This window comes from Colossoma macropomum, unplaced genomic scaffold (genome assembly GCF_904425465.1).
Source record: "Colossoma macropomum unplaced genomic scaffold, Colossoma_macropomum, whole genome shotgun sequence".
In the NCBI taxonomy this organism is placed as follows: Eukaryota; Metazoa; Chordata; class Actinopteri; order Characiformes; family Serrasalmidae; genus Colossoma; species Colossoma macropomum.
In genome coordinates this window covers 38,118,725-38,144,102 of record NW_023494784.1, presented here as the reverse complement: position 1 = coordinate 38,144,102, position 25,378 = coordinate 38,118,725, and the positions used below count along the sequence as shown (strand labels likewise).

Sequence of the window (25,378 nt, the reverse complement as noted above, 5' to 3'; positions counted from 1 at the left end):
TCAGGCAGCATATCTAACCATTTTACGTAATAACTTTTTGTGAGGGAGCTTTTAGAGGTGGACGTCTGGTTCCTATCACCACCACTGTGAACAATCCTGACTGTAAATTAGAACAGGGCATTTGACACCAAACCACTCTGAACCATTTAATTATGTAGAAAATTCTGGAAAATCGCTGGGGCTCCCCTTTAAGCACTGCATTTCAAGTTTGAGCCTGTTAACGCATCGGGGTTTAGAGTTTCGTAACGTTTCCGTGTTCCGTTGCTGCCGTGTGCCTGAACTGAAGCTGCGCGCGCACCCGCCTCGTGCTCGTGCTCGCGCTCTGCTGCTCTCTGTCTCGCGCTGCCTGCCGGGATCCCGCTCATGTCCGCCATGTTCTGTGTGGCTCCGAGCGCGGAGCGGCCGAGAGACGCGGCGCCGCACAGGCTCTGACCCGCTCTGAGGATGAGCTCGGCCGCCGCGCTTCCACCGCCAGGGAGTCGGTGAGCTGGACGGCGGAGAGAAGAGGAGTCGGCCGAGCGAGTATCAGCGCGTTTCGGCCCGTTTCTGTCCGCGTTTCCTCCTCGGCGTCGTGCTGCTGTTTGCGTGAAAACACACCGTCATGAGTAAACTCTCCTTCCGAGCCCGGGCGCTAGACGCCGCCAAACCTCTCCCGATTTACCGCAACGGAGACATTCCTGACCTCAATGACTGCGTCTCCATCAACCGGGCGGTCCCGCAGATGCCGACCGGAATGGAGAAAGAAGAGGAGTTGGTAGGTTTACGCTTTAAAAACATCTTTATTTTTTGAGGATATCGAGCTTTCATGGCAGGCTCTTGGTATTCACCATCCCTTCTTACGCCACTTGCAATGCGTAAGCGCCATTCGCTACGCTGGGTGCGTAGAAGGAAGATGGCGAGGGCGGCTTTTTTTTGTTTACGCCAGCGTTGTTTGCGAAGAGTGCGTACGCAGAGCGCCTCTCTGGGCGTTCTACGGCGCAAAACGCGTCGTGAATGGCGTAATGGCGTAGCTACGTCACCATGTAGCTGCTCGGGGCCGCTTTTTTTGAAAAGCGGAGCCGGTTAAGCTAAGCTAATCTGACGAGTGTCTTACTAAGAAATACGTTAAATGCTCTGTTTTATGTCCACATGCTCTGTGTTAAGCACTTCTTTATATATTTGACCATGTTTCCTGTTTAATTTATCAAAGAAAACAAACCTCGTCGTGAAGTTTAAGTTCGGTTCCGCGTTAGCGCGCTAGGCGTTAGGTTAGCTCAGTGTGCTAACCTGGTTGGCGAACTGTTGAACGATTTCACGGAGATTTTACGTTTCATGTGAATCACTGAAGCCGATTCTCTAATTAGGTTATTTGTATGTGCGAAAGGTTGGCTTACATTGTTTGTACAAGCACGTCAGACACTTATTCGCCAGCTTCTTGTTCGGTTTCCCGTTCCACCTTAAATGGTCCGGCACTTAACTACATTTAAGGTGGAACGGGAGAATTCGAACGAGAAGCTGTTGAATAGGACGCCGGCTTTACTGAAGCTTAAAATTAGGCTTGCAGTTCTTTAGATATTCGCCTGAGTGATGGATTACAAAGCGCACCTTTTCCTTACAGAATGCATTTTTCCAGAGAATATGCTCAAATATAGGGGTTTGCGATATGGCAAAAAATATTAATATCTCGATTCCTCAAGACATTTTCACGACACACAATGTGCATCTTAATTTTTTGTGGGATTTAATAAGTTGGAACAGACAAAAGAGAACCTGTGCCACTTATAAAAATACTAAGATAATAACAAACCTACAGTTAGAGGTGGGCGAATGGTTAAAACTCATGATACACGATATGTCGCAATATTTAGTGGTGGGCAGTATGGTGGAAACAAATTATCTCGATACTTAAAGAAGTGTTCACGATACATGATAAGTCGCGATTTGTAATTTTAGTAACATCTGAAATGTTGGAACAGGCAATAAAACAGCTGTCTTTAAACTGAAACCTGCATTTGGTCAGTGCTCTACAAGTAAAGGCTGTATGCATGTGTTTGGATAAGCATATTATATTATGACAATTTATCACAATTTCAATATGTTGTTATATTGCCCAGCCCTGCCTATAACTACAGTGACTAATATTGTGTTTTACAACCTGCACTGCACTAAATCCAGTTAAGCAGGCCTAAGTATGCTCACATTGTAATGATATATGTATATAGTCAGAGCTCTTTAAGTATGTCAGTATCCCCGATATGCTCAGAAAAATGTGTTGTGCCAGTGTATCACTATAATAATAAAATATCATCATATTTCCCTTCGATTCTCGAATGTTTTTAGATTCAGTGTCCTGCCCCAGAGTGAAACTGGGCTTGTGGCTGAGGAATATTGAAATTTTGTAGAAAGAAAATCGTTTTAGAAAGAGCTCATCTTTTATAAGTGTCCACCTGAAGAATATTTTGAGTGTGCTGTTTATAAGTGATTATAGGTGAGCTATAGGTGGACTTTCCTTGAAGAACAGCTAATCTGTGCAACATTTCAGAGGGGTCATTCCAAAGAAACTGAACTTATTTATTTTTGTTGTTTTTTGAAAGAAGATTTTAACGTCATTAAACGTAGTAAAAGTTTCAAAACGTACTATTCTGTCCCAGTCGATATAGAGAAGCATAACTGGAAACATCTATCTATCTATATTTTTATATATATATATATATATATATATATATATATATATATATATATATATATATATACATACACACACACACACACACACACACACAATGTAATTTGTTTTGAGAAAACTTCTGAGAAAAAGTCTACGTCAGATTCATGGCATGTTCTTAAACAACAGAATCGTTCACACCTTTCGAGTGTATGTAGGTTCTGCTCTTACCTGAGAACAAATCCCAAATGAAGAAACATTGATGATGTCAGACTCTTCGTGAAAACTGCGTCAGTGGGTTTTCAGAAGAAATTTCTTCTGAAGAACAGTTGGTGAATGAGGCCTGTTGTTTTTGTGATGTCATGTATTTGCATATGTATCTGTCTGTTCAGCCTATAGCAGTTGAGCTCCACCCACTCACACTGAAATTATAAGGAGTGTTTCAGCATGGGCTGCTTTTTGAATGAGGCGCAGTACAGGACAGCCAATCAGAGCAGAACTCATTTATGTGTATTAGTAATAAAGCCTGTTTAATTATAAGGGGTAAGATGAGGTTGGAAAGTAACAATGAATTGTTTTTGGCACATAAAAGCAAACAAACATCATACAGTGGCCTCTAAAAAATATAAAATAAAAACTGCGGTTTCGTCAGTTTTTAAGTTTGAACCTGTCACTGAGTGTAGAACGTCTGCTGCACTGACCCAGTGGGCGAGATGGTAAAGGAAACGAAACTGTGGGTTTGGCGCCAATGAAAAATTGCCACATGCTTCACCTGCCGTTATGTCAGCAGATGCCCATGAAGGTTCCTGCAATCACTGTTTATTTTTTTTCATGAAGGTCATGAAGTGGAAACATAGAATCAGTAATCGTTAATAGGTACAGGTGTTGACTGCGACTGTAGTTAGCGGTCAGATATCGTAAATGCCTCAAAAAAGTCAGAGGAGAAGTGACGAGAAGCTTTTTGAGCCCTTGTTGACTGTGTGGGTTCAGGCTTACAGGGCTTCATGACATGGACCAAATCTCGTATTGCAAATATATTGCTATGTATTGCAATTGCAGGGATGTCTTAAAGGGCCCATATCCTACAAGTGTTGTCTTTGAAGTCCTCCTATAACATTTATGTGGCTTAATGTACCAAAAACAGTACAAATTCATTATTATATGATCCTTTTTTCATCTTTCTTTATATTTTAGAATTACACAGACTGTTTGTCTTACTGTGTCATTAACACGGATATATGTAAATGAGGCCTGTTCTGGTTGGCTGCCCTGTACTGTGCCTCATTTAAAAAGCACTCAGCTGAAACACTCCATATAACTTCAGTGTAAATGGGCAGGTCTGAACTGCTGTAGGCTGAAGAGGCGGATATGGAAATGAGTTGGTTCTTGTGACGTCACAGAAGCCATTAATTTAAAATGGGCTGTTTTTGCAGTTTAGTTTTCTTATAATGATCATATGGACTGGAGAGTGAATGGTACGTTTGGAAACTTTTACTCAAATTCCTTAATTTAAAAAACAGGGAGCTTTTTAATGATATTGGCCCTTTAAAATGTCTTTAGAAAGACAGGCTTGCATTGTTTTGACCAAAATTCATTAGATCACATGAATGCCTCAGTTTATCGAAACACCCACAGAAGCTTGTCTGTGGTTGACCAGGTTGTTCACAGCACTCAGATGATTATATATTTGGATTGTGGTTGCATACAGTAGCCTAGGGGAGGGTGATGTGGTGATATTTATTGTTATTGTGATAATTTACGTCACATCACAATGTTTTTCTGAGCATATCGTCAGTACATAAAGAACACTGAACTGCATGTTTCACTCTGCTAAGAGGATAATTTGTCCTGCTTAATTGGATTCAGTGCAAAAAAAAAAAATATGTGAAAACTCATTGTACTTATAGTTTTCGGTAGTACTTTTTTAAATGTGGCACTGCCAACTAATCAAACTTCAGAAAAAAAAATACCATGATGCATATTGTATATCAGAATGTCTTGACGCTTCATGTTTTCCTTTTTAAATGTCATTATACTTTTCTGTATCACCCAGCGGTATTGCAGCCTTCTGTGATATCAGACCTGCAAAGGCCAGTTTCACTATAACTGTATTATTCAGCCTGATATAATCTCAGATACTGACTGACTCATAAATACAAGCCAACTGTAACTGCTCCATATTACTGTATTTTGAAAGATGATTTCTCATTTTTCTACTTGACTTTTAAACAAAGTTACCAAATAATTCATTTGCTGTAACTCAGTTTGGCTGCTCGTGTTGCTAAGAGTAATGTCAGGCTGGAGAGAAGGTCAGTATGAGAGGACTGAACTGGGTATAGTGGTAATTGCTGTGTTTGCTGGTAAAAGAAGGTGGCAGTGTGGAAAACATTTCACTGAGTTTCATCAGCTTAAGTTTGTATCAGCTCTGTCCTCTTCAAGTGCATGTGTGTGACCACACATACAGTATAAACTGGGCAAATCGCAACTGTGACAATGAGCTATTATTATTAGTGTTATTATGGGTGTAAAAGTGTTAAGCTGAATATAGTTCTGCTTGAGTTGTGTTGATTTTCAAATGTTCACATCAGTCAAAATGGGTAAAATTGAATATGTTTTTTGGCAAAATTAGTTGAAAATCGCTGGCAAAATACAATAATATAAGCTTGAGCTAAAATATTTCAAGTTAGGAGTTTTAGTAGAGATGTGCACTCCAACAGATTTTCATATTTGAGTCTCCGCAGGAGTTAATGAGCAGATATCCAGTTAACTGTGGGTAAGAGGGGAGAAAAGTGCTTTGGCCAAAATTAACAGACACCGGAGACTTAATCTTGTACACGGTCGCTCTGGTATTAAGAGACAAAAAAATAAGTAGCACCAAAAATCAGCAGCAGAGGAATATATCTGAAAACATGTTCTGTTATTCAAAATAAGCAGAGGGGATTCTGTAGTTTTCGTCTTGGATGAAGAACGTTTAATGGAGGCTGCTTCTGCAGATGAGCTAAAACTAGAGCTAGTAGATACAACACTGGACGCTGATGTGGACTTGTCTTACATGAGGTCTGTTCTCCTCAGTGGACGATACCAACATGCTATTTTGTCAGAAGACTGCGTTTCCACTGTTTCCGCTATCTTTGCCTTCTCAATCACGTCCTAAAGAACACGCTCAGCTCCAGCCACAGTGTGATGATATACATACATTCTCACAAATATGAGCAAAACTAACATTTTACAGTCCATTTAAAAGGTAGAAGCAGCTTTTCTTCGTCTTACTTTGATGAGTCCAGAGTGAGTATCTGAAGAGTGATTTCAGCGTTTCATTACACACACCTCAAACAGTTAACCTAGTGCTCGAGTACCCATGCAGGAAACTGAGGACGCAGTGTTTTTAGCAGCTGGCTAACTTGAAGCAGCGCTCCGTCACTCACACAGCACGGCCGAACTGAAGTTACTGTAGATCAGTAGACAAAAAAGCCCCAATTTTAGTTTAAACATACCTAAAAGGAGGACTCTGTTTGTCTGATGTGAGAGATTCACACTGCAGTTAAAGCTTTTACACAGTGAGCGTCAGATATATTGCAGTTCTTCCATCCCTCAAACTACTGTGATAGAATAGAGAAACCCAGTTTTCTGCTAGCTGGTGTTTGAATACTGTAATATGCTCTGTCGTGAATGCTGTAGGAGTGATGGCAGTAAGGCGGTGTGATCCATCATTGACCTACCAAGCCAGCTGATGTTTGCTGTTCGTTTTAAGCTGATGTTGTTGAGAAACTAAACAGTTTAGCACTCGTCACCAGACAGCCAAAACAGTGTTTTCTTTCTTAAATTATGAACGTTACAAAAATTGCAGCCATGCTTTTCCAGCTGGTTAAAACAGCTCAACAGAAACTTTCTCCCATGACAGATTTTTGAAATGTTCCACTGTTTGGCGAGTGTTCGTCATGTTCTGACCATAAAGGATAGTTTAAAACAGCAACTGACCACTCGGGAGCAAAAATTAGCCTTCAAACTTGAAAGAAATAATGATTTGACATTATCGAGATATGTATCGATATCGACTGATATTAAATTTTTTATCGTGATAACGTTTTGGCCAAATCACCCAGCCCTAGCTTCAGCATATGACTATGATCTGAACATCATTGGGGAGCTGCTGTTTGAGTGTTGAGGAAGCTGTGGAATTAATGTAGAGCCGCTCTGACAGTACTGACTGCGGCCCGGTTCACACTTGGCGTTAACCTGCGTCCTGGGTGGTCCGATCATAAATAGACAGCGCTAAATACAGATGCGAATGGGGTGCAGTGCGCCTTGGAGACACATTGTGGTCTGATCACTCTGAACACCTTCAGAGATGGTCAGGGATGCATTTGACCACATTACATTTACAGTGTAAGCGTGAAAGTGTCTTTATGCATCTTCGACAGCATTGAAGATCCTCCTTAATCAGCTGTGTCTTCACAGTAGAGAAGGGAGCAGCTGCGCTTCATTTTCGTCTCATGTTCTGTTTGTTTGCACGTTAGCGGTCAGTGTGGTCTAAACGTTTGTAATAACCCTTTCATTTACACGAACACGGACCCGCAGTACGTTTTCATCTGATGACAAACGCAGTAAATGTGGATGGTAAGCTTCCCCTTATCACAAAATCTGATCACTGGAGACACTTCAGGAACACAGGTGTAAAGTTCTGTATGTCTCACTGTCCTCTTATGATGAGGTTAATTTAAGACGGATGTTAATACCAAGTGTGAACAGGGCCTGAGTGCGATAGAGATTTAAACATCCCTAATCAATAATTAACCTTTAAAATGGTTAAAAAAGATAATCAAATGATTAGAATCACTGACATAACCAGCTGCTAACAACATGGTGTCTTGCAGTCCATTTCTTTTAGTGTTGCCAATGAATGACAGAAACTTAACAGTTCAGTTCATCATATTGCATCACACTGACCCAAATTCAGTGGCGCTGTTAGTTCCAGCATTAGCCTTGACAGCCTTTAGGCGTTTTTCATCGCTCTGAGAAGTATAAATCCTAAACACCATGAACTTACTCTCAGTTAGTTATTAAGATATAAATGTTAGTAGTCGGGCTTTTTCTTTCCTTAAAAGTTTCAGTTGGGTCGACACAAGATGCAACAACAGTATACATAGCCAACATTGTGTGTGTTGTAAACATTCCCAAACAAAGAGTTTGGGATTTATGTGGCAGAATTCACAGCATGATCGCTGTAAGTGTTGCGATTTTGATTCATATCTGCATCTTTGCAGTGGGAATATTAATAACATGACCAGATCAGGTCTGCTTATGTTTACACCAGACAACGTTTAACACCTCCTCACTGTTCTCCCGCAGGAGCACCATCTCCAGAGGGCCATCTGTGCCCAGCAGGTTTTCAGGGAGAAGAAGGAGAGCATGGTCATCCCTGTTCCTGAGGCTGAGGGCAACATCAACTACTATGACCGCCTGTACAAGGGAGACTTTCGCCAGCCCAAACAGCTCATACATATCCAGCGTGAGTAACTCCGTGTCTGTAATGCTCTCTTTTTCTCTGAAGTGGCACTCGGTTGACAAAGCATTTCTGAAGACTTTTTTAAGGGATGGGAGGAACAAATGTATACAGTATAACAGATATTTGGAGGCTCAAATATGATATTTTATTATTTATTAGTTCTATTAATGTGTGTGAAAACCATTGTTAAATCTTTATACTTTGTCTTATTTTTGCACACAAAAATGAAACGGCACGTTTTCTTGCAAGTTTTGAAAATGATGGCTCGCCTATTAATGCTGTATTTCACATTCATGGGCTGTGCATCAATTTTTAACCGGAGCCAACTTGATTTTCTGTGGTGTATGAATGCATTAAAAACTGAGCTGACCAATCAGAGCTCTGTTGTCATGGTTGCAGTCAATGCAAATGTGTATCAAAATCAGGGCTACAACAAATCATATGATATTCAAAAGCTGCAGTATTCGAAAACAGAAAAGCCACTCAAATAACTGACAGAGGTATGGCCTTCAGGTCTGTTCTGACTTCGGGCAACTATGTGGATAGTGTTTACTCCAACAGGGGTTTTAAAAAAAAAAAGAATAAAAAAACTGCTGTCAACTTACGTCATTTTAAATCCGCTGTGAAACTGTTTAAATAGAAAATAAAACTAGAAAAGGAGCTGATATTCCAGCTTGATGCAGTTACGTTACAGAACATTCAGAGGAAGCATTGATTGGACGCATGGTAGCTTCCGCTTTACTAAGCGTTGCATCTGGTGTGAACTCTCTCGCGGACACTCTCTCTCTTGCGCTTGCATGCTCTTGCGCTATCTCGCTTGCACGCTGTCTTTCTCTCTCTCTCTCTCACGCTCTCCAGCTCTTTCTCATGCTCTTGCTCGTTCTCTCTCTCACGCTATCTTTCATATCTACAGCCACAAAGAGCACAAATAACTCCCTCTCTGTATTATTTCACGTTTACATGTCCACATGCTTCTGGTCTACTTTAATTCTGCATAAGTCACCGAGAAACGTTGTGTCCTGATTAGTGTTGGGTTGTATCTCCTGTTTTAATACCTTCAGACCGTCTCCAGATGTTACCAAGTTAAATGGTTTTACCAGGAGGCAATGTTGCAAATGACGTGAAAGCATTAATGATGCTTTTTTGACACCTTGTCCTGAATTATTTCAAGTTTAAAAAAAAGAATCTAAACATTTAATTCACTTATTTGGTCTTCAGATAGGTGAGAACAGTGCATGATGTCAACTCACCACATGGATTCTGGCTAATAAAGCACAGACACAAGGTTAGACGATTAATTTCAGAGTGAGTGAAGTTGAGCGACTGTTTTCTGACTAATGAAAACAAGTGATAGATGAGAAAAAGATAACGTGACATTGTAAAGTGGAGTGATCGGTGTTGGAGTAACGGAAAGCTGAAATTGAACCTGTACTGTGGTTCTTGAGACTGTGGCGTTTTGGCTAAGTGAATGATGGCTTAGTTAACGAGTCAGCTGTGCCCCACAGCGCAGCCTCGTTTACGGCTAACTGATGTTAAAATTACGCCCGTTTAGAGGATTTCTGAGAGCGCATGATAGCCAGAAGCTATCATGCTTAGTTTTTTCTCAGGTTTTTTTATCAGGGCCATCTATCGGTGAACTCCCACAGTACCAATCAGTGACGTGCTCTAAAATAAATGAGTGGAATGTGTTTATTTAGGCGTTCAGACATGGAATAGAAATTTGATGCGTCATAGTTGTTTTCCTATTTTGGAAAAAAGTTTAATAGGAAGAAAGTTTGGAGTACATTCCTGGTTCACTGTCAGATTTGAGGCTGACCTTTGATTGTCTGTGTCCCCCAGCGTTCGGTCTGGACAGTGAGCAGCCGGACTTCGACATGGACTCGGAGGACGAGACGCTTCTCAACCGACTCAACCGCAAGATGGAGCTCAAACCTCTACAGTTTGAGATCATGGTGGACCGACTGGAGAAAGCCAGTGCCAACCAGGTAGTGAAATGCACTTTAAAGTCCCAGATTATAGATTTTGGCATCAGACTCGACCACATCGAGCTGCGCTGAAGTGATTTCACACATCGTTACGTTCTAAAACATTGCCTAAAACACAACATTGTGAAGCTGCTTTCCAAGCTTTTCAGCAAGGGGTTCTGTAGTGATCATAAACTCAGACAGAACTAAAAGTTCTCCGTTCGACCTCGGAGACGGATACACCCCACCTGCTGCTGTGTTTTGTTTTGTTTTTTTTTCCCCCCCCATTGTTTTTTTTGTCAGTCCAAGAAATAAAGTAGCACACACTGCTGAACTGGCGACGCTGTCGTGATTGCTGGAGTACAGGGCTACCAATGTTTTGGTAGAGTAAGATTTCTCTTTAACTCCTTGGAACCACCGGTCGTTCCAAAATGCACTTCGTCATATTCTTCATAACTTTCATATTTCATAAACTACATTCAAAAGGTGGGGGTCATATGAGAGCTGTAACTGTCTTCTTCCCATTTAAATAAATGGGTAATGTAATTTTAAACCCTTAAGCTGAACTCACTATTGTCTACTGAAAGTCGCCCCATTTTTCCACAAATCTGGGCTATAAACTATAAACAGATGGCGTCTCTTCAGTGATCTGCTCTGTACAAATTATTTTTTATAAAATAATACGAAGAGCGTCTAAGATTTTTGGTTTTCAGCAGTAAATTGTAAGCATATAGCAATACGTGTATGATCATAAAACATGTTCTGTTAATTTGAGGGGAGCTTTTACAAAATAATAAATAAAATAATATAAAAATTTGCGTTTATTTCATGCAGTTACTGAATAATTTGCCTTACGATTTGGTCATGTAAATTCAGATGGACAAACCAAAATATACCCTGGAGAACAAGAAGTTAAGCTCAGTCATAGGTTCTAAATCCACTGTACACGTTACTAGACTGAAGATTTGCTCTAATGTGACTCAGATCTGATGATGTCAGTGACTGTGTGGACATGCAAATCTGATATTTTTAAATCTGATCTGAGCCGCTTTCATATGTGGTCCTAGATCGGGTACATATCCATATATCCATTACTGATTATGATGTGTGCATGTGGGTCATTTCAGGACGGCGGTTCATCCACATTAGTGACAGATGTGTCACTTAACCATCACGTTAGAGAGATTAGATCTGAGTAAAAAATTTAATTTGAGCAGTGAGGCTTGTAACGTAATCAAGTTATTTCATGAGAGCCATTTAGTTTCACAACATTTTTAATAATGTTGTTTAAGCCATTTTTAATGCAATTAATATTTCATGTTACATCTCAAATATTACTCACTTCTCAGTTCAGCTGTTAGATAGTCCTTTCAGTGATTGACCACCCTGTTTGTCAGATTAATTGGTTGGTGACTTTTTAGGGTTCTAAATTTGCTTGTTTTCTTGTTAGAAGTGTAACAATTTGAACAAAATAATGCATAAAATCTACTCAGTTCATTCTTTTCACGTTTGTTTTTAAGAAAACTAAAACAAAATCTTAACTGGAATCACAGCAAAGTAACATCCTTTTATGTCTGATGTCTTTGAGAGCCTCTAGAATTAACTAGGCACAAGTTTTATTTTGCCCTGTAACTTAGTTTTAGCTGATACTTGAGCAACTTTAAAGGCACATAAATATCCTTCAGGCTGCTTTTTCCCTGCTGTCACCATGTTTGCTGGTATCTCTTACACTTTCCTAATGTCTCTGCTTTCTAGCTGGTCACACTGCAGGAGGCCAAGCTGCTGCTCAATGAGGATGACTACTTGCTCAAGTCGGTGTATGACTATTGGGTGAGGAAGAGGAAGAACTGCCGGGGTCCTTCGCTCATCCCGCAGGTCAAGCAGGAGAAACGAGACGGGTCCACCAATAACGATGCCTACGTGGCCTTCCGGCGGCGCACAGAGAAAATGCAGACCCGCAAGGTACAATCATGCTCTCCAGAATTACCTTCAGTTCTTTTATGGAAGATTAGCTGCATTCTTTCTTTTAGAGGAATAGAGAACTGCACACTGTGTGTTGGGCATTTTGTAGCATGGCTCAAATTCTCTTCAATAAATCTTGTGCAGCCTCTGCACAGTAGAGCTTCCTTCCACTGAGGAAGAATGGATTCGCATTAATGATAGATGTCCTAGTTGAGAGCCAGAAGAAGGCCTGCTACCAAGGATAAGTGTAGGACAGGAACTTTCTGTTTAGCTTCTGCTCTCCATACTGTCAAACATGTGGGGACAACTAGCTTTTCAAAACGTTTTTAATTAATGTTGCATGTAGGTGTATTTGTGGTTGTCCACATATTGTCACGTCTAGTCAATAACGGTGAGCATTTTCATTCTTTTCAAAGGGGGCTGGGCGTCGTATTGAGCGTTTATGATGCATTAGCATGTAGTTCATTGTTTTTATTATAACAATAGGCAACATCTTGAGTATCACGGAGGCTGTTGCTGTAAAATAAGTTGTCAATGTTATGCGTTCAGATTTTGCTGGACCATATGTAAACGCACCCTGGACGCATTGCGTTCGGATCAGTCAAACCACATTCGGAGGTGGTCTGATCTTGACCACATTCAGGAAGAGTGTAAATGGAATGCGTGGAGGTTACGTGAGGCCGATGTTATCCTAAAACCAAGTGTGCTCTTGGACTCTGGGCTGAAGAATGTATCCAATCATTAAAATGGCGTGCATCACTGCTGTCGCAACAAAACCTTGTATCTCCAAAATGGAAATTTTACAGGAGAAGAAAAAAACATATTTTACTTTTAATGTAAGTGAGTGTAACCAGACCTTTTTCCCCCCCAAGTAATTTTGGTCATTTTTGTCATCTATTCATTGCGAAATGTACACACAATATAAAGGGCAACAGGCATTTTCAAATTCTGATTTAAAAAAAAAAAAGAAAAATGAAAAAAATGGAGGTATGAGGTTTTGTTCTGACACCAGAAATATGTTGATGTGTACAGGGAAAATACATGGAGATTCACTCGAAAGAGGCCCCGAATGTTCTGTTGTAAATCGCTACATACCTTGGCGTATGTGTAATCGGTTGCATTACGTGTGATGCTGGAAGTGACCTCCATTATCTGCCAGACACATTTCATGCACTATTTCTATTTATTTGCTGAGCTTCACACATTGAGGACAAAAAAAAGACACTGTAAAATGTGATAACCTTTGCACAGGTCGTGTTTTGTTGTTTTTTTTCTCCAGTAAGTTAAATTCAACATCAACTGTGTATTAAAATTGCAGAAATGTGTTGTTTGTAGAAGTGTTAACTTATTTACACTTAAAATCAACAAAACGTCATTTGACCGAGGACTGAAATTCAGAAAAAGTATATCCGTCTATACTTGAAACAGCTGAACCCAGTTTTTGTGTCTCTGCAGAACCGTAAGAATGACGAGGCGTCCTATGAGAAGATGCTGAAGCTGAGGCGAGAATTCAGCCGCACCGTCACTATCCTAGAGATGATAAAGAAGAGGGAGAAGAGCAAGAGGGAGCTGCTGCACCTCACACTGGAGGTGGTGGAGAAGAGGTAAAATCATCAACTGAGCTTTTAGTCTGTAACCACCTGAGTCTACCAAACTCAGCCTGCAATTGTTTTATTTGATTTTAGTTAATTTTTAATTTGATTTTTGCATGTTTTAGTTACTGTTTTACATTTATTTACATTTTACATTTATTATTTTTAGTTAATGCTGAGTTATTGTTTTGCATTTTCTATTCTTTTTTTTATTTTATCCCTATTTGATCTGTAATTTTATTTTTGTAATTTTAACAGTTTTTCATCTTTTTTTTTCTTAAACTGGTACATTTACTATTATGATTATTATTTTACCCTGGTTACACTGTAAATGTGAGTCACCCTCAACGTAATCCGAGTTTAAATAAAGGTTTATTGATTGATTGGCATATATTTGAGTTTTGTGTAAGAGTTTAACGAATATCTAAACAAACTCAACTTTGTATTATGTTGCAGAACCAACAACCAAAAAGGTCTCTCATCACCTGTTGTGTTTGCAGGTACCAGTTGGGCGACTTCTCTGGAGATGTTCTGAGCGAAGTCTCTGTGCCTCTGGCAGAGAAGACAGTCTATCCCGCTCCTATATGTCTACCAAACGGAAACAGGCATAAAACGGAAAACAAGATCAAGGTGAAGTCTCTTTTCCATCTTCCTGTAATCAGATTTGAGAAAGACTTTGGCTTTTATTTGACAACACACCACATATTCGATAACTGTTTTAATTTCTAAGCATCCAGGGTCACATATTGCCAATACTTAATACAATACTTATCAGGGCGATACGAAATCAGTATTTATGATTTAAACTTAAGTTGCTCTGAATTGGGAGCTCACTGAGTAGTGATAATTAAACAGGGGCCAATCCTGGAATGCATTAAGTGTTCAGAGTTTGTGGTATGTTTGCTGATAACGTTGGATTTCAGGATTAACAAGTGTGGTAACAAGATTCTTGAGCAACAAAACATTCTCTCATAGGTGGGTTTCCAGAAGGCACTTGTTAGACTGTTTGAACTCAAAATTGACCTTTTCTGCCTTGTTAGTTTATCAATAGTCTCATCATATTAATAATGGATCATTTAAAAGACAAATCTTTTCTTGTAATCTCTAAAAATCCGAAAAATCTCTGTGAAAGGTTTTGCAGAAAATCTCACTGTGAGATACATTTTACTTAAGTTGCAACGTTAGGAGGGTATAGTGAGGTCTGATCTTTTTAGACATAAAGTAAAGCTTACATATGTATATAAAGTCAGTCAGTTGAATCAATCTACCCGTTTTGTTTTAAGTTCTAAGAGCTGCACAGTTGAGTTTGTGGTTATTACTTTTTGAAATATTTGTAGATTGTGTTGAATAGAATTACAGAAACCTTTCTCAGTATCATGCATTTTATAGCATGACACCCGTGTTCAGTTCACAGCACACATCGTCTCTCAGCGACACCCCTAATATTTGCACATCATGGCATAATGTTCTGTAATATGTGCATGAGGTGCAGGATACACTAAATTGTGTGTGTTCCAGGTCCAAAATGATGACGTTTTCCTCTCCTCCCCTCAGTCACACAAGTCCGTGCCCAAGCACCACCCGCACAACGTCACCGTCAAGGCAGAGCCTCATTTTGACTTTGTCCGGCCCCACAAGAAGTACACGCGGAGGCCTAAGCTGGAGACACTGCGTCCTCCGAGCCGCCCAGAGCGCCCACACACCGTCAACAACGCAGACATCAAACAGTACGACTTCCACAGCTCCGGAGAGGAGGACTACCCACTGGTGAGTGCTCCCACCGACCCTGTATCAGTCTGTGTCCTGCTTCTTAAAACACAGGCCTTGTACTGCTGATGTACAGATGCTCACATTCAGTAAACATTCAGTAAGTAAACATTTGATGACATCACCTCAGTGATATGGGGTTATGCACAGGATCGCTAATGTAGCTTACACAGTGACATGTCAATGAGTTACTTTGAAAATTGTTTTTATATTTGATGTATTGTCACTGTAAATGTGGTCCTTACATTACATTTAATACATAGTTTTAAAAACTATTAAAAAGTATTGCCTTTACCTTGAGTATGCCTGCAGACATGCTGTCCTGCTGTTGACCAAACACTCGTCTGCAGTGAACGGGCTTAAAATGATGGTGGTAGCTTAAAAAAGTAGTGATGTAGCTTGTATAATCCTTAGCTCCTTCATGGTTGATGTAACCTACTCTTTCTCTCTCTGCCAGTCTCCGTCCTCTGAGCCAGATGAGGAGAATGACCCTGACGGAGCCTTCGTTTTCAGACGGCGAGCCGGCTGCAGTTACCTTGCTGTAAGTTGGCCCAGTTAAAAGAATGTAGTTGAACAGCCAAGACATGTTTTGTGTCTGTCTGTATGCAGTTTGAGCCGGTTGACGGAGGTTTTGGGGATGTGTTTACAGAAAAGATTCGCAATCTTAGCCTTAGATTCAACAGTAAAACGGAGACGAAAAGAAGCAGCTGGGGCAAAAAAGTGTAAATTAGATTTTTTAGAGTTTGCTTGTGTGGTTTGTGACACTGACATACTTTTATTTCTGAAAATGATCAAAGGTACAGACAATGCTCATGCTTTAATGGTTCCTGTGACGGGTACACACAGTATTTATGCATGTCTTTGCTAACCAACTGCATTTGAGGCAAGAGTAATGAGTGAACTTGTTAATGCTACATGCTGTTTGTGCAATTTAAAGTTGAACATGCAGACAGAAATATTCCAAAATTGCATTAAATAAAATCTTTTAACATTAACTACCGTATAAAGTTAAGGTTTTTGTCTTCTCCTGTAAAGTTACTATATTGGAGTGTTTTTTTGTTTGTTTTTTTTTTGATAGCAAAGATATGTTGGTATTTTACATTGTGGTTATAAGTGATTTGTGTTTAATTGTGGGGTGTAGTATTTTAAAAGTAGTATTTTTTGTTTTGCCTGTTTGTTTGTAGCCTCTTTCTGAGCAGAGCAGCTCTTCTCCGGTGGGTCTGGCTGGAATTAATGCCATGTGGCAGCGGAACGCCCTCACGGCTCTCTCCGTTCCCCGACGCTGTGTAGGAGTGGCCCGCAGACGACTGGGCAGAGGTGGCAGGTAGCTATCCTTCCTTTATCACCTCTCCACGTTTTCGCACATGGCCTTTCTCCACTTCTTATCCCCTAATTTCTTCTGTACATTATCATGTTTTTCTACATGGATGCTGATGTTTATTTGTAGGATGTTGCTATTTCTGTTTAAAGGACCCACATTATGTAGGGGGAACAAGCGTAAACCTTGTTAAAGTTTCAAAAACTACTATTCACTCTCTAATCCAAATAGTCCATATATAGAAACTTGGCTACAAAAGTGTTTTCAAGTTGGCATTTTTGTGATGTCATTAAAAACAGCACATTTATGTTTACTGTTCAGCCTACATTTGTTTAGCTGCACCCATTTACACTGAAGGAATATTTCAGGCTGAGCTGCTTTTTGAATGAGGCTTGAAACAGGGCAGCCAATTATAACAGAGCTCATTTAAAGGCATGGTGACCAATGCCAGTTTTATCCAAGGGACAAAGAGAAGTTAGAAGAATGACTAATTTTATTGCAAAAACACACCAGAAATTGACCTTAGGGGAAAAAGTAAAATCCAAGAAAAAACACTGTAACCACTTTATTGTTTAGCCGTAGATTGTTGGATCACAAACCTGGTATGAATCCTTGCCATTTTAGTTTTTTTTACTGCTAATGCTAATGACATGTTCAAGTCAAAACTGAAGGGTTTCTGAGTAGGAAAAATCCACTTGAATGGTGCTTCAACAATTCCCAATTCGGAAAGTCAGAGAGTCCAAGAGTCCAAGTTGCAGTTACGTCACGTCACTTGGTGGCATTCATTGTTGTAAAATAAGAGCTAATTAATAGGCAGTTTTAAGTAACCTTGATACAAAATCATATATAATCTTGATCTGATGCACTTGTCCTTCTCTTCTCCAAGTGTATGTGTGTAGTATATAATGTACTAGAGCGCTTTTTGTACTTACACAGCAGCCAGAAAAGCTGTAAATTACTTTTTTTTTCTTTAATTTCAAACAGTTGAGTTTACAGAAACACTCTGAGATGTGAAACACGAAATTCAGAATCTCCCTGTTGTCATGAAAGCAGCAAAACACATTCACTTCATCTCATAAAGGGCTTTTTAATTAGCTGATTAGTTGGACCAGGTGAGTTAGAGCAGGGAAAACAGTAGTCAGTTCAGGACAGGAGTACTCACATCACATTTGGTATCCGGTAAGGGTGTATCTACTTTAATACAGTACTGAAAAAAATCAAGTTTCTAAACAGTATATTGAAAATTGAAAACTCACTGATTCGCGTCTGCGTCTGTTTTCAGAGAGGCTCTCGTTTTCAGTCTTTTGCTGAAACAAACAAAATGTAAAAATTTAGGTATAGAGATGGGGCCGTACTGGCTTTTTTCCGTTTTATTTTGTCTGTTACTCTTCCACTGTATTTTCCCTTTAAAAATGTTTTTGTTAAAATTTAATGAAGTAGCATTACTGAGCATGCGGTGTGCTGCTGCGAGTCACCCTATAAAGCCTGAAATAGTCACTTAGAAGTCAGGACGTTGGGTTGGATTTTGCAGAGTTTTGTCATACGATTTTACATATTAACAATGGCAGCAGCTGATTATTCACTTGTGTAGTTGGAAGATGCGACTTTCCTTCAAGTTCTGACAGAGTTCAAAACATGTAGTGTTGCTTTAAGATGAGCATCTAAGGTCATGTAAGAATCAGATACACCGCTATTCATTGTTCCACCCCTCACTTCTGATGTCCCGTGGGCAATGACTTGTTTTATAAGATCACTATTTTGTATAAAAACATGCTAATTTGACATCTTTTGTTTTAAATTTATATTTTTCTGCTCCAAACTAATCTGTGCAGTATATTCTGAGCTCTGTACATTTTAGACGTGTTTACATGCATTAGTGGACTGCTGATCTCACTGTGGTTGTTTTTTTCTAACGTGGTAGGGTGCTGCTGGACCGATCTTCATCGGATTTGGACCGAGCCCTCAGGCATTTGGACCCCGGCGCATTTTGCCCATTTGTTGCCCCCAGCGCCACCTTCCCCTTAAATACGGACACACACATGGACACACATACGAACGCACACGATCCTGCCCCGTTCAGGACAAACCCTCAGCGCTCCCTGGCTCAGCTCCTCACCGACATCCAGGCCTGTAGGTGGCGATACTTCCAGCCACGATCCCTCCACCAAAACCAGAAAGAAGAAAGTGGGAAAAACGCCCTTCAGGAGGATGACAGGAAAGGAGGAGGACCGACTGTGACGAGTAGTTCCAGAAACATTTTAGGTGGAGTACAGTGTTCCAGCAGTGTGACTGGCTGTTCATTAATTGTAGAAAACAAACTTGTTTCTAGGGCTGCATTTGTTGTAAATTGGCTCAGTTTAAAATAATAGTTTGGCAAAATCAGATTTACACAATTTTGTCTTGTTTCACTGCTTTGACAGCTTTGACTCTTTAGTTTACCTGGAGCTACAGGCTAATGAAGCTGAGTGTGTGCAAATGAAAAAGCTTATGCAGTGCTGAGGCAGTTTGACTGCTCTTCCTTTAATTGAAGAAAACAGTGTATTATTTAGGGCTGCCCCCAACTACTATTTTTTGTCAAGCAAGAAAGGGACTGATTTTCGACTAAAACTCAGTCACCCTTAAATCAAATTTTGTTTCATGTTCCTGATCATATTAACCCTGGGACTTTTGCCCACGTCGAAAACATCTTCTGAGCTTTGATTACATCAGTCTGCACCAGCTGGTGGAAAAAATAACCAATAATGCGTCCTACCACACCCACCTATCACTGAGCGAACTCTAAACTGTCAAAATTTCATTATAATTACATCGTTTAGAGATGAACAGAGTCATTCAGAGTGGTTTGATGGGAAATGCATACTTATAGAGAAACTTAGCAAGTCAGAATATTTCACAGTGGTGGTTATGGAAACCAGGTGTCTAAAGAGTTTACTTAGTTATTACATAAAGCATTTCACAACCATTCACATTGGTTGTGAAATGCTCCGTTCTAGACAAACTTAGTGTTGTTAGTTGTGGTATTGATAGGAACCAGACATGTGAAGAATTCTTCACAAATGCTTCTAAAAGCTCCCTCACAGAGAGTTATTACATGAAGTGGTCATGAATTCACTGCGTGATGCCTTGGACATTTTTTAGAAGAGGTTTTGAGATAAGCTTTTGGCCTAAAACATATTTTTTAAAAATCCTTTCATGGCAGAGGCTGTTCTGAGGAAGAAAGAAAACTGTTTCACCACTCTTATTCCGTTATTATATTATTCACATATGAAAAATCAGAAGACACGTGTAGGTTCAGTGGTGGTTTGTGATAGTAGTAACACGGCTGTATTAGTGCTGTAGACATCAACATAGTGAACCATTTCACATCAAACCATTCTGTGTTTACATCTTAACTATTTAATTATGACGAAATTTAGGAAAATCGGTGGAACCACTACTTTAAATAACGGGGAAACTAGGCAAAGCTGGAAAGTGTTTAGCATGACGACACACTTCATTTTTAGTTTTAAGTACATTCCACTTTCTTGGAATTACAAATTTCAAAGTTCGCCCACACAGAACCTTTTTCTTTCTGCGTTGCGTCTGTCTTGCTCTTCAGTATCCAGTGACTCACGTGAATAAGAAGTTCAGTGAAACAAAACAATGCTTAAACTTGGCCAACCCTCACTAAGTTCATGGTGCAAATTTGGGGAAATATCACTTTTATCTAATTCACCTTTTAAAGGTGCAACAAAAACATCGGTAAAGGAATTAGTACATTTAGTTAGTCAGTCTTAGTTGCGGGCAAACTTGAGATGTATTTCAGTAACATTGCGTTCGCTGGAAACGTTCTCTCTGCTTTTTCCAAAGTGTGATGATATTGTAGGTGTTTGAGATGAAAAGCTGGAAACCTTTGTCTTTTGCCTCTGCTTAGCACCCAGAATGCAGTGCTCCACTTAAAAACAGCTCTGAAATGCATCATGTTCCCTCCATGTTCCGTCTCTCCCGAGTTGGATACAGTTTGAGCACCAATCCGCCGCAGGCTTACATAAGTGTTCTATCTCAGCAGAATTACAGAGCAGGATGGTTTTAGCATGAAGCCAGCGTGGCCTCTGCTTCCCATGAAACCTCCGGCCTTTAGCAGAACTGGGAAGTGACTTCACAGTCGGTCCTTCGAGGAAAGTGTGGGAGGGAGTCAGATTGGACTGCAGCTGTTTACGTTTCCATGTCTGAGCTTAAAAATGAAGCCATGAAACCATTTGGATTTCAGACTGTGCTTTAGTTACTGCTTCTCTTGATCTGTACTGCATACCAGGAGTCAAAGTGAGAACTCAGGTAGTGTAGTGCAGGTTCATTGGTGTGATTTAGGCCAAATTCCAAGGTGCAGCAGAAAGTGAGGATTCTTTGGGGACAGTTTTAGGAAATTTCCCAAATTCTGATGGAAGCCCTTTTGTGCCATCTAGTGGTGGAACATAATATTGCTATTTTAACACACATTAAAGGGGAATCCACCTCCAAACCTCTACATAATTTAGTGGTTGACAGTCATTCAGAGATTTAATGTGAAGTGGAGCATTGTAGAGAAACATACTGATTTCTTTACAGTGGTGGTGATAGGAAAGAAGAGGCATTATGTCTTCATCGCAAATAAAGTTGTTTTATTTACTATCCACAACCACCAGTGAACCTACACGTAATCTGAGCTTTTGTCTGGAATGTTGATGATGGTAAAATAGTAGTTTATCTTAGTTTTCTTTGGAGATTATTTTTCCTTACAACGCCCTGCATGGGCCATTTTAGGCCAAAAACGTTCCCAAAACTATCATGAAACATTGTGTCTGACGTCAGGCCATGTATTCCTAGCAGTTTTGTGTAATTACTTTAAGTAAACACTTCAGATGGCTGGTTCCCGTCACCACCACTGAACAGTTCTGACTCGGTAGATTTCTCTAGAACAGCTTTTTTGAATAATCGCTGGAATTCCCCTATAATGACTCAAACTTTATTGCGCAATAAAAAATAGACTTCAGGAATATCTGTATTTGAACAACTTGATAAAAGACCAGAAAGCGATGTATGAATATCAGTCAGTTAACAAAGGCTTTGACACACACCAACAAGAATTACCAGTTTACCTGTAAATTAGTGGTCATGCAGCCTCAATCCTTCTTTCCCGTTGTTTGCTGTTTTCACATAAATTTCACATAAATTAGCCTTTGCTGTTTTTGTTTTTTGAAAACCACAGTCAGCACAAATTTGTTGAACTCTCTCTCTCTCTAGGTGGGATTACAGAGGAGCAGTTTCAAACCCACCAGCAGCAGTTGGCTCAGATGCAGCAGCAACAGCTGGCTCAGTTCCAGCAGCAAGGCCTTCAGCAGAACACAACTCTGCCCGAACACCCACACTCACATGCCTCTGTACGTATTACGATACGCTGTACACTGTACACTGCATATTGTCATTGTTTTTCAGTCCCTGTCCACAAGGGGGCCTCAGAGTGGTTGTGATGTGTTGGTGAAAATGTGCTGTGCTGATTTAGGTTGAGCTGCCGAAGTCTGTAATCTCTCATCTACGGTCAGAAAAAAGTGACTTGTTCTGAGCTTTTGCAGCGTGACTAATGTACATATATCTGTTTTATATTTGTTTTGTAGAACATGGCCTCCTTGGACACCCTGTCTAAGACACTAGACTCGGCCAGCGCCCAGTTCGCTGCTTCTGCCGTGGTCAGCACCTCCAACAAAGAGAGCAAGTCCCACAGCCCTGCTGTCAACGGCATCCTTCCAAATTCAGGCAAGCACAGTACTGTTAAACATAGGGATGCACTGATATGGAATCTCTAGGCTGATACAATTATTGATCATTAATACCTTGTTGCAGCCAATACTGATGCCAGTAACCAGGTGTCTTATTTGCAAATTCATACTATAAAGTGCAGTGAGCTTTAGACAGGTGAAAGATGTACATTGATTCGTTCTACATACATTGACAAATAAATCAGACATTTATGTAAACGTCTGCTTTCATTTTATGAAAATATTTTACACTGTTTAGCAGACTTTCAAAGCCACTTATGGTGATAAGAGTTAAACTTTAACTCCTAAGCAATTAAACAGGCAACCAAAATTAATAAAATTCAACAAATAGACAGAAATTGTGCATTTCACTGTGCTGGAGTGTTTTCTCTGTAGGGGATATTTTAACTTATTTACGCTCAGAGAATCAACCAAATTTGGAAGTTGAATTAGGTGTTTTTGTTTACTTTTGCATTTGACTGTTGTTAACACACAAAGGGAACAGTTGTAAATATTTGCTAATTTTAGTGAACAGTTTCTACTTATTTACTAAGTTTAACATTTTTAAAAAAAGAAAAAATATAATATCTGCCACAGTTTGCCTAGGCCACATTTTTTTTTGTTTTTTTCCCCAGTATGTTAAATTCAACACAAGCAGTAATTGAGCATTATTTTTTTTTTTTTCTGTTAATTTCCCATTAGGTTATTTTAATTAAATTTATTTAAAATCTGTGAAAAAAAAATCCAATAACTAATAAACAATATTTAAATCTAGCATGTAGTTGTTTCATCATCCCTCCAAAGATGTTTTGCTGCCGATTTGTGGCAACGCAGCTCGCTTATTTCTGGTACCGCTGTCTGTTTTCACACATGTACAGACTGAGAAATCCGAAAGCAATCAGAGTCAGAGTTGACATGCACTGACAAATCTGATTACTGAGCTAAAATCCAGCTCTCTTTATCGGATTTCTTAATCAGATTTCTAGACCTTACTCCGATCTAAGAAATCGGAGTGTGCTGTTTACATGACCATTTCAATAATCAGATAACTGCAGAAATCCAATTTTGTCCATTATTGAGTGCATGTAAACACATACATAGTTGGGCTCAAATAGCTCAGGCTGAGGTGCTGCCTTCAAAAGTACATGAATCACAAAGCAAAACAAAGAAAATCACAGAGCATAAAAAAGTAAAAAGCCTTAGAAAACATTCTATTGAACTGCAGAACTAAAATCAGAATAATGTTTCAACAGACTTGTTTAAGAGGTTTCTATTGTAAGTGTGTTTTAGGTCAATGGGTTTTTGTCCTCAATTATTTTCTGTTAATTGATGGTACAGTGAAGATGCAGCAGATATAGATTAACGCTGGAGTATTTCTGTGAAGAGCTATCCATTCAAAGGCTCTTTAGGGAACCAAAAGTGGTTCTTCTTTGGCGTCACGCCAAAGAACTCGTTCAGCACCTTTGTTTTTAAGTGGTTTTACAGTGAATATGGCTCTACAGCACTTTAACTAGTTTCCTCTTTGGTTTCCCATCAGGCTCCAGACAGACCAAATTCGGCTCCTCCGGCTCTTCTTCAGCCCGGTTGTCGGGTGCCTCCTCCAAACTTCTTCCTGTGGTGCCCCAGTCGCTGCCCCACGGCCACGGGCCCCTGAGCAGCGTGAGCGCCGTGTCGCCTGCCCACACACACCACAACAGCGCCCGACCCTGCGCCCCCTCGCCCCCTGCCTTAAAGCTGGCCACCGTCGCCAGCAGCCTGGACCGTGTGCCCAAAGTCACCCCCGCCAGCGCCATCGACAGCATCGGCAGGTATGAGCACCAGCACAACCCTGTCTACAAGTGTATGATTGAAAAATGAAAGTTCAATGGATTTAGATTTCTGAAGCCTACATTTATGAAAAGGTTTATTTGGCTTTTGGGGTTTATTTTTAATTTTACCCTGCAGATCATTCTAATTTTATTAAGTTTTCCTGTTATTTATTCTGTGTGTGTGTGTGTGTGTGTGTGTGTGTGTGTGTGTGTGTGTTATGCTCACCCCATTTCTAATGTCCACATCTTGATGAATCATCACAGTACCCAGTTCTCAGACATTCAGTGAGTTGCTGTCTTTCTCTTTCAGGGATAAACATGAACCAGAGAGGCTGGCTCTTAATGGAATAGCAGAGACCACTGTTGCCATGGAAGTGACATAGCCTTCCCTTCTTCCATCCAACTCTAAGGACGCTGATGAGATTGTGGGAACCTATACATGGACCTTTTGCGCATAACAGCATATCAAAATGTTAAGAGTAAATTTGTGAATATTATGTGTACATTTTGTAAAATTGGGAATTATCACTACCTTGTAAAATAGTATATTTGTATCATTAGTGTCATTTGTTACTTGAATTCTAGATATTTTGTCATCATGCTTTTGCACTTGGAAAAAAAAAACAGCCAGTGGAGCGTAAAGGAAAAAAACAAAAAAGTGCATCAGTAAATGCAGGGATCATGCGCATGAGTACAGATCCTACATTACTCGTTTTAACTATTTATTTTTGCCATGTTTACATTTTTGTATCGTACAAATAAATCGAATTTTGTGAGAAAATGTGGATATCGGCATAGCTAGCATACGTTTTTTTGTTTTTTTTTTTCTCGTTTTGTTTTTGTTTTTTCTGGATATGAAGGAAAAAGTCTTCGATTTGATTTGGTTTCACAAATTACTTTTTTATTTGATAAATGACAATTTGCTGTTTTTGCGGCATCTTCTGTTGGCAGGAGACGTTTTAACTTTTTCCTTGTTTTTCAAGCCTTTTAATTACAGTCAACGTCAAATTTAGAGACAACAGGTCTACTTGAGAATGTATTTATTT

At 39.8% G+C, this 25,378-nt stretch overlaps 1 protein-coding gene across 1 annotated transcript; it reads left to right on the top strand.

The window, feature by feature from the left end:
* The first annotated feature begins 416 nt into the window (after positions 1–416).
* Positions 417–25,315, top strand: epc2 (enhancer of polycomb homolog 2 (Drosophila)). The gene is made up of 14 exons (XM_036571231.1): positions 417–754; positions 7,994–8,153; positions 9,990–10,135; positions 11,870–12,076; positions 13,532–13,680; positions 14,169–14,298; positions 15,223–15,435; positions 15,893–15,976; positions 16,620–16,759; positions 18,675–19,015; positions 22,013–22,149; positions 22,384–22,522; positions 24,062–24,332; positions 24,643–25,315. Exons 1-14 carry the CDS (start codon positions 602–604, stop codon positions 24,713–24,715), a joined length of 2,343 nt encoding a protein of 780 aa, XP_036427124.1. The 5' UTR covers positions 417–601; the 3' UTR covers positions 24,716–25,315.
* Positions 25,316–25,378: the final 63 nt, after the last annotated feature.